The following is a 10,326-nucleotide window of genomic DNA, read 5'->3' on the forward strand; positions in this document are numbered from 1 at the left end:
ATACTTTCCTAACTGTAACTTGGTAGATGATACCACTAATACTTTCCTAACTGTAACTTGGTAAATGATACCACTTATACTTTCCTAACTGAAATTAGGTAGATGATACCACTAATACTTTCCTAACTGTAACTTGGTAGATGACCTGGGTAGAGCGTACATGATACCGCTAATACTTCACCTTTATTACGGTACTTTCAAAGTTTCACCTAGTCAGGGGAACATGAATCTTCATTGTATTTTCAATCTTAAATTAATTCCATATATCTTATTATAACATACAGTCCTATTCCTAGGCTGTATATATAGCTACTCCTAGGCTGTATATATAGCTACTCCTAGGCTATATATATAGCTACTCTAGGCTGTATATATAGCTACTCCTAGGCTAGTATATAGCTACTCCTAGGCTGTATATATATAGCTACTCCTAGGCTAGTATATTATATAGCTACATAGAGTAAAATTTGTGTATCTGTGTGTATTAATATAACACTGCGTTAATTTTGTGTTTTTCATCTGAATTTTTCGACAGACTGTTCCTACATGAATTCAGTTTATTTTTTATGCAGATTGGAAAGATAATCACTAAAAAATATCATTTTGTGAAAATAAAAAACTTTTTGTCAAGGAAAGCAGCCTGTATTTATTGTAAAACAAAGAAAAAAAATAACTGAATTTTATATAATTTAAGAATTGATAAATAGAAAACATTTCTCATGATTTTTGATCGAAATTTATCTAATACTCCCGACAGGTTAAAAGGTTGAAATGAGATATGACATTTCCCATTGAAAACAAAGAGTAAAAACCTTTATTTTGTGGCTGGAAGCACACAACTTGTCAACACTACCAGTAAATGACATGTTTGGACATAATGGGTTTAAACCTGATGAGTCGGCTGACTTACCACAATCATACGATCACACACAATAACAAATCACCTGATCATCCCATGTGGTACGAGGAAGACACACCTGTTGGCTTCACATTTACCTTCACTAATTACAAAGGTGTGTGTCACTGTGATACGAGGTAGACACACCTGTTGGCTTCACATTTACCTTCACTAATTACAAAGGTGTGTGTCACTGTGGTACGAGGTAGACACACCTGTTGGATTCACATTTACCTTCACTAATTACACAGTAGTATGTCAAATGCAATATTTCATCAGGTTTTACATAGTTAGCAGTGAAACACAGGCAAAAAGTTACATAGTGCCAAGTGGTAGAATCTCACAGTAGTGTTGAGAGTTTGTGTAATTTCATTCTTATAAAATAAACATTTAAAATTAAATCACATTCAAAATTTTGCACTTGTTCATCATCCACTCTTATAAATCATACTTAGAAATACAACTCCTTCCTAATGACAAGCCCTGGACCTCCACAGGTGTTATACAGGTACACAGCCCTGGACTTCCACAGGTGTTATACAGGTACACAGCCCTGGACCACCACAGGTGTTATACAGGTACACAGCCCTGGACTTCCACAGGTGTTATACAGGTACACAGCCCTGGACCTCCACAGGTGTTATACAGGCACACAGCCCTGGACCTCCACAGGTGTTATACAGTTACACAGCCCTGGACCTCCACAGGTGTTATACAGGCACACAGCCCTGGACCTCCACAGGTGTTATACAGGAACACAGCCCTGGACCTCCACAGGTGTTATACAGTTACACAGCCCTGGACCTCCACAGGTGTTATACAGTTACACAGCCCTGGACCTCCACAGGTGTTATACAGGTACCCAGCCCTGGACCTCCACAGGTGTTATACAGGTACAGTCCTGGACCTCCACAGGTGTTATACAGGTACACAGCCATGGACCTCCACAGGTGTTATACAGGTACACAGCCCTGCACCTCCACAGGTGTTATACAGGTACACAGCCCTGGACATCCACAGGTGTTATACAGGTACACAGCCCTGGACATCCACAGGTGTTATACAGGTACACAGCCCTGGACCTCCACAGGAGTTATACAGGAACACAGCCCTGGACCTCCACAGGTGTTATACAGTTACACAGCCCTGGACCTCCACAGGTGTTATACAGTTACACAGCCCTGGACCTCCACAGGTGTTATACAGGAACACAGCCCTGGACCTCCACAGGTGTTATACAGTTACACAGCCCTGGACCTCCACAGGTGTTATACAGTTACACAGCCCTGGACCTCCACAGGTGTTATACAGGAACACAGCCCTGGACCTCCACAGGTGTTATACAGGAACACAGCCCTGGACCTCCACAGGTGTTATACAGGCACACAGCCCTGGACCTCCACAGGTGTTATACAGTTACACAGCCCTGGACCTCCACAGGTGTTATACAGGTACACAGCCCTGGACCTCCACAGGTGTTATACAGGTACACAGCCTGTCTTTATAGTGACCTTATTACTCTACTGCTCACACAAATACCATTCAAAACTGATACACAATAAATCTATAACAAACAGATTTCATTTCCATATAAATTTTATTTCATGAAAGTGGTCTCTTAGAATTCTCTTTATGTAAGTTTTTAATCCAAATCAATCTACAATTTATTTTCATAGCCCCTGACCTTTTCAACTGTATTGCTAAACTAATGGATCCCACAATGTTAAATTAAAGTATTTCCACAAATTCTATGGGTCCCATCAAAAAGAGTATAGGACTCGGGACTCGTACATAGTTAGATTTATCACTGTGGATGTATAAAAAAAATGTTTGCATACATATCATAGATGATGGTAACAGAGAGATGTTGTTTTGGTTGGTATGGGCTCAAAAAAATTGACTATCAAAAGTATCAATAAATAGTGAATATATACTGGCAATAGTTAAATGGGAACAAGAGGATTGGGGAGGGGATGGATGGGGTGTCCCAGCCTTGTCTACAATAAGGTTTTGTATCACTACATACAAATTGTTCAAAGACCAAAAAAAAAAAAAGTTTGTATATTTTTGGTCATGTGATTATGACCCTACTATTGTATGTAAAACAAAAGAATTGCATAAACAAGGTTTATTTGGAGGCAAATTGTGCTCCACATGATGACATTTAGTGCCGACACGGAGCTAGAAGCCATTTTGAAAGGCAAGGAACCTTCTAAAATTCGGAAATCAGCGGGTTTAAAAAAAAAAAGTTTTGGGTCGGGGGGGATAAAAAGCTAGGGTCGGTCGGGAACCCTAAACAGACATCTCTTTTTTTTTTGGCCTAAGAATAAATAAGCAGAGTCCTGCCAGTCAGTCATGGTAAAGTATCAGACACATTAATGCTGACCATCACTAAATAGTACTGACTAACTGAGACAGTGAAAGTGGAAGAAGACTGCTTCTGACCGATTGTTTATATCATTACTGTCCTATAAGACTGACCAGGACAAAACTCATATCAACTGACCTATCTGACTGAACTGAATGGGTATTTACTGTACATATCTTGTCAGAATGACCAGGACAGAACTCATGTTACACGTCACCCAGACTGGGCAGATATACACATAGGTTGAGATGGTACAAGGCTGACAGCTTTGTCCAGATCTACTAGATGTTCTGCTGATGGTACTGGACACACACACAGTTATCAGTGTTGTTATAATTAGTGTAAGTCAGGATGGACACACAGCTTTAACACAATGGCCCGTGTACTGACATGTAGTGATAGTGAGTGACCAATGTTCCTGTCATGTCCAAGTCAAATCAGGAACTGGTAATATGGTACCAGTATAGTGTCCCACTTATCTGGCCTACTGCAGTGGTGTGCTCCAGGGTGTGTGGGAGATCATCAGATCTATCATACGATATTCCTCTCATTTACATGTCTGACTGGGACAGTATACTGAGACTGTTATTACAATATCTTCAGCTTATAAACTCACCTATACCTGGTACATGTTCATCTGTGTGGCTTTATAAGCCTGGTTATGTAATATAATCAGACTTATACCTGGGGTTACTGTTACAGCAAACTATCAGTCAGGCAGCTAGCCCAATACTCTTGTACCCCCAAACCACACCAAAGGCAGGGCCAACTTACAAAGTCTCATTTCACTATCTGTTGTCTGACCACAAATCTGACCTAGTCCCGATCTACATATTTACCCCTATAAATAGCTTTTGATGGAAGTCCTGACCCGACCTCATCTACCCCTATAATAAGTGGGAGTTGTACACTGGACTGTGTGTGGCGGTGGCGGAGGTCCTGACCCGCCCTCATCTCCCCTTATAATAAGTGGGAGTTGTACACTGGACTGAGTGTGGTGGTGTGGGAGATCCTGACTCGACCTCATCTACCCTTATAATAATTGGGAGTTGGACACTGGACTGTGTGTGGTGGTGTGGGAGATCCTGACACGACCTCATCTACCCTTATAATAAGTGGGAGTTGTAGACTGGACTGTGTGTGGTGGTGTGAGAGATCCTGACTTGACCTCATCTACCCTTATAATAAGTGGGAGTTGTAGACTGGACTGTGTGTGGTGGTGTGAGAGATCCTGACCCGACCTCATCTACCCTTATAATAAGAGGGAGCTGTACACTGGACTGTGTGTGGTGGTGGCGGAGATCCTGACCCGACCTCATCTACCCTTATAATAAGAGGGAGCTGTACACTGGACTGTGTGTGGTGGTGGCGGAGATCCTGACCTGACCTCATCTACCCTTATAATAAGTGGGAGTTGTAGACTGGACTGTGTGTGGTGGTGTGAGAGATCCTGACCTGACCTCATCTACCCTTATAATAAGTGGGAGTTGTAGACTGGACTGTGTGTGGTGGTGTGAGAGATCCTGACTTGACCTCATCTACCCTTATAATAAGTGGGAGTTGTACACTGGACTGAGTGTGGTGGTGTGGGAGATCCTGACTCGACCTCATCTACCCTTATAATAATTGGGAGTTGTACACTGGACTGTGTGTGGTGGTGTAGGAGATCCTGACCCGACCTCATCTACCCCTATAATAAGTGTGAGTTGTACACTGGACTGTGTGTGGTGGTGTGGGAGATCCTGACACGACCTCATCTACCCTTATAATAAGTGGGAGTTGTACACTGGACTGAGTGTGGTGGTGTGGGAGATCCTGACTCGACCTCATCTACCCTTATAATAAGTGGGAGTTGTACACTGGACTGTGTGTGGTGGTGTGAGAGATCCTGACCCGCCCTCATCTGGTGTATAAACTGGACTTCAATATATATATTGTGATGTTGGGAGGTCCTGACCCGACCTTATCTGGTGTATAAACTGGACTTCAATACATATATTGTGGCATGGGAGGTCATGACCCAGTCTCGTCTACCCTTATTAGTCTGGACAGACTGTAGGACATTACCTGGTCATTTCTGTCATTTAATGATTTATATTTCAATAAAAGGTAGCACAACGGACAAGTCTCTAATGGAGATTTACAATGGCAATGATTTATAATATACAGTTTACTTTCACTTTTTAATTCAGTGGAATTCCCTACATCTTGCTCAAATTCAATTTAATCTTAACACAAAACAGTTTAAAATCACAATATTAAACACTACTAGTATGATAAATGGGGTCTTTGTAAGGCATTTTTGTCGCTCGCACTTCAGCTTCTCCCAATCAAAGAAAAATTGAAAAGGTTGGCAAGTAATATGCATGCATAAAATAAACATGTAGTTTGTAGTTAATTGAAATTTTACACAATGTTAAATTCTCGGTGTTTGCTATTCTGTCATTTAATAAAGAAATTTTATTTAGCTTTGAATTTGAAAATCTGGGATGTTAGTCATGCTTTACTCAAGTTTCACCCTGTGAAGATCCCGAACTCAATAAACACACAAAAAAGGACATGACTAACAAATGTCCACATTACTAGTACTTGTATCTGTGTTATTGCTTTCAACATAATAACAACATAAGTTGACCGGAATTTCCTCATGATTACAGGGATATATACACTATGGTTGTGGTAAATTGTAATCATAAGAATACAAACCTCCAAGATGACTATCGGGAATTCCACTAAGCCTGACCTACATATAAATGGTCTCTAAATATTAAAGTTTTATGTTACAGCTTTCACAGAAAATTTCTGGGTCAGTAAATGAAACCTAATCTAGCAGTTTCAGGTAAAATCTAACCTAGAACTTAGGAGTTTCAGGTATATTTTCAATTGAATGAAGTATACATGTATATATATGATGAAGCTTCCTACATACATTGATTGCATTTGTAGGGGCATATCCATCTCTTATATCGCTCTTCTTGAAATAGATCTTTATTTATCAGAATAGCAAAAACCTGATTTTATATACGATTTTAAAATTGTTGACATGCAGCATTATCAATAATTGCCTATAGCTATCTACACGACTTATATGATTAGCTAGCTATCAAACAGCTGTGTTTAAAACTAATTTATTATATACCAATAATAGTTATAATTTCAAATATTTTTTCACAATGAACATATCATCAACAAATTAAAGAACATGATATGAGTTTTATGATTGAACAATAAATGTTTGAATCTGGTGTAGATCTGAAGGATACTTGTAAACCTGTACCAAAATCTCTCATAAAATGATATATTGGATGCTGTATCTCAGTTGTACAGCAAGTGTAACTAGTGGGGGACCTTAGTTTTACAGTGAAACTAGTAGAATATTGTTCACTTTACTTTTCTAAATCAATAACCAAGTTAATATTGTATTACAGTAATGATCTCCCCAAGACAAAATATAGAAGACTATGAAGTCAAATTGAACCAGAAGTGTTTGAGGAACAGGATGAGAAGAAACCATGTGTAGGAGCTGTAACCATGTGCACACACCTGTTCTATATAATTGTACCTAACCAACCCCTTCAAGCTCTCCAGCTTGACAGCTCACAGATGGCCTTTGTAATTGTAAACATTCATCCAATAGACTATGGTATAAATTTGAGTGGTTTTCTTAAACTCTTAACTTCTGTCAAAACTTAGACCCTCTTCTCCAGTTCCCAACACCCTGAAAGCTCTAATTGAGCAGAACGATCTGAAAGATATGATTCATACTACACCCTAAGGAAACGTGTGCCCCAAAAAGTCTAACAATGGCAGAAAGTTACATCTGTTCTCTCGAGTAAAGGTTCACAAATGTTAAGTTCATTTAATAACTGTTCTCTGGATTTACTTCTGTAACTTTGTTCTCTTAACTAAAATTTCACAAATGTCAAATTCTCTACAGTAAAGCAATTGTTTACATCTACAGGTGTATAGTTATCGATATAATCACATTGTTCACACAATATCTAATACACAAAGACAATCTTATAGAAAACTGATGTAAAAATCATGTGATTGGATTAATTTTCAAAACTGAATCAGATTTGAAAATCAAAATTTACAAATCTTTTTATTTTACTGTATATATCCTTGATTGTTATAAAAGCACATTTGACAACCAAATGTTCAACAGTATGAATATACTTCAAGTGAGCTCCATGTTTCATTCAAATGCTGCAATCTTGATCTTGGATTATACAAGCGTATGTGAGAAACTGACATATTGCAATAACTGTAAACACTGAAAGGATTTTATAAGAACAGTGACAAAGGTTTAGGGCTGAAGGGTAATCTACCACAGCTGGGGATTATATGCCAGTTGATAAAACTGATCCAATCTGGACAAGCAATGATGGACAGAGATAGCCATAGCATGGTCAATACGGAATAGGCTGTACCTTAGACTTGGCACAGGCTGGGGAGTTCTATCAAGGTTCTGGTTTAGGTTGACCAAGTAACCAAAGATGCTGATTATATACACTGTAGGGTGGGCAGACATGCTGCTGGGACCAGCACTTCTTATGTCATGCAGGCATTATGACTACAGGTCCAGTACACTCTGCCGATTGAGCTATATAGCTATAAAGACCTATATAGCTATATACACCTATACATTATAGCTGTATTGAGCTATATTTTCTCAGATTTCAATTTTCAATAAATTAAAGCAAAGTCGCATTAAACAATAAGGTTTATGGTAATGTTGACTACAAAAAGCATACAGTTAGATGTTTATTTTCATTTTTCATAAATGTAAAATTTCCGATTTTTTTACATCATTATTTTTTAAAAAGAATCCTTATATTTAATGTCTTTTGTTATCCACCTAATGATAAAATCTTCTTTTAAAAGAGACTTTTTGTTTTCCTTAAAAAAGAAAATTACTCAAAAAATAGCTCAAAAGACCTATTTCAGATAGGTCAATAGAGCGATTATAGGTCTTTACAGCTATATAGCTCAATCGGCAGAGTGTACTGGACCTGGACTACTCCAACAATGTTGCAGGTTTTACATGGCGAGATACTTTTGACAGTCGCAGTCGGCAAAATCATATATACGATAAAAAAAAGGCCCCCGCCCAGCGGCCTCTTATGTTATAGTAGTAGTCTCAGTATGATTATGACATATATATATATAAAGAAGCTGCAGTTGTATATAACATGAATGATGATTGTGAATTAAGTTTCAGGTTTACCCCCTATGAAATTTCATACGTACTGAGGTCCAGAGTTAGGTTGACCACATTGGGATACTGCATGCCTTGTAACATCGTCTCCGACTGCCACCACGTCCAGTTTCGGTTGTTGCTGAAGTCTGTCATGTAGTGGGGTGGATGGCGGAGGCTGGGGTCCGCATCGTTACACTGGTGGCACGATTTCCTCACCCGAGTAGCACCCGTTTGCAGACAATATTCTATAGGTCGGGAGACTCCACACGTGTTGGAAGCTTCCACATCTAAATTGTAGGCAGCGTTAACAAATTCTGGCATACATCGCTGGGGTCTCCCATTAGCATCGTAACAATCACGACTGCCCGCGGCAACATTTTCACGTTCTATCTCATCTAAATCTAGTCCTTCGTCCCCCAAAGTGACATGGGTCATAATCCCAACACATAAAACAATCAGTGTAAGTCTCGCCATCGTGCCCGTGGTCAACACTAAGCCACAACTCCGCGAACTTGCCGAGAGCGATTTCACAGCTCGAGCTCCGTCCGCCATCACTCACACACACAACTTCACAAGTTACTGGTGCATCATGGGTGAAAAACTTTTACCCGGGAATTATGATTCTACGTTGTGTACGAGATAATCTATACACTTGCTTCAGCTGTACATAGGGCCTAATATTCGTGTCTTACTAAACATTTTTCGTCCGGAGATCATTCTCTATCATTCGTACGTGAAACGTATGTTTTATTCTTTAGAAGCAAAACAAACACTTCTGAATGAGTGGAGGCAAGTGTTCGTTTACTGTGATCGATGTTCTCTAACGGTAGCTTGGTCGGAGTTATTTTATTTTATTTCGAGCCTTGTAAATCACTATAGGTCTAGATATAAATTTGTTTTATGTTTATTCATGTTGACAATTTTTGTACTAAATGCCGTGTCTACGTTTACTTTTCTATAGAAATCTTTGTCTTGTTAAGTTATCTTTGTTTGCCGTATATATATATATAACGTTAATAGTTCTTTAGCGTTAATAAATGCCAGTACAGGGAGTTAACAATAAATTACATTTATATTGGGTTATTCTGACTGGTAACTGTAATGCTACCACAGCAAACTGTTTTATACCGAAAGAAGGTTTTTCATTTTGTAATATCACAGACTTAGATCAGAGACGTATTTTCGATTTCAACAAATTTTATTGTATGTGGTGATTTTAATTTGGTTCTGAATCCTGATTTAGACTATGATCAAAATTATAGACAAATAAATAATCCAAAGGCTAGGGATAAGATAAAAGAAGTAATGGAAGAACTAGATATGATAGACATTTTTAGAGAACAACACCCAAAAATAAGGAGGTACACATGGAGAAAAACTAACCCTATAAAACAAGCTCGTCTTAATTTCTTTTTAATATCTGACAATTTGGTAAGAAATGTACAAAAATGAAACATAGAGACTGGCTATCGATCAGATCATTCCTCACCTTCTATATCATTTAAGTTTAATGAGTTCAAAAAAGGAAAGGGTCTTTGGAAATTCAACAATTCATTACTGCATGACTTAGAATATCTTGATTTAATAAATAAGCTTATTTCTGAAGTTAAATTACAGTACGCTTTTCCTGTTTACAATTTTGAGTATCTAAATATTATCTCTGACAATGAAATTCAATTTCAAATTAATGATCAACTTTTTTTAGAGACATTATTATTTGAAATTAGGGGCAAAACAATATCGTATTCATCTTACAAGAAAAAGCAGCAAAATATACAAGAGAAGAATCTTATTGAAGCAATTAATTCTCTAGAAGCCCATGGCAGTATAGATTTTAATCAAGTAGAAGGAAAAAAG

General features: G+C 38.4%; 1 protein-coding gene across 1 annotated transcript in view; it reads right to left on the reverse strand.

Annotated features, from left to right (window-relative positions):
- LOC110466528 (laminin subunit gamma-1-like) overlaps positions 1-9,041 on the reverse strand; it is a 56,953-nt gene extending 47,912 nt beyond the window's left edge. Inside the window, exon 1 of the mRNA XM_021523084.1 lies at positions 8,520-9,041. Coding sequence (XP_021378759.1) covers positions 8,520-9,021 — 502 coding nt within the window. The 5' untranslated portion in view covers positions 9,022-9,041. The remainder of the gene's footprint in view (positions 1-8,519) is intronic.
- Between the last annotated feature and the right edge of the window lie 1,285 nt (positions 9,042-10,326).

Source organism: Mizuhopecten yessoensis, unplaced genomic scaffold (genome assembly GCF_002113885.1).
Source record: "Mizuhopecten yessoensis strain PY_sf001 unplaced genomic scaffold, ASM211388v2 scaffold1683, whole genome shotgun sequence".
Classification (NCBI taxonomy): domain Eukaryota; kingdom Metazoa; phylum Mollusca; class Bivalvia; order Pectinida; family Pectinidae; genus Mizuhopecten; species Mizuhopecten yessoensis.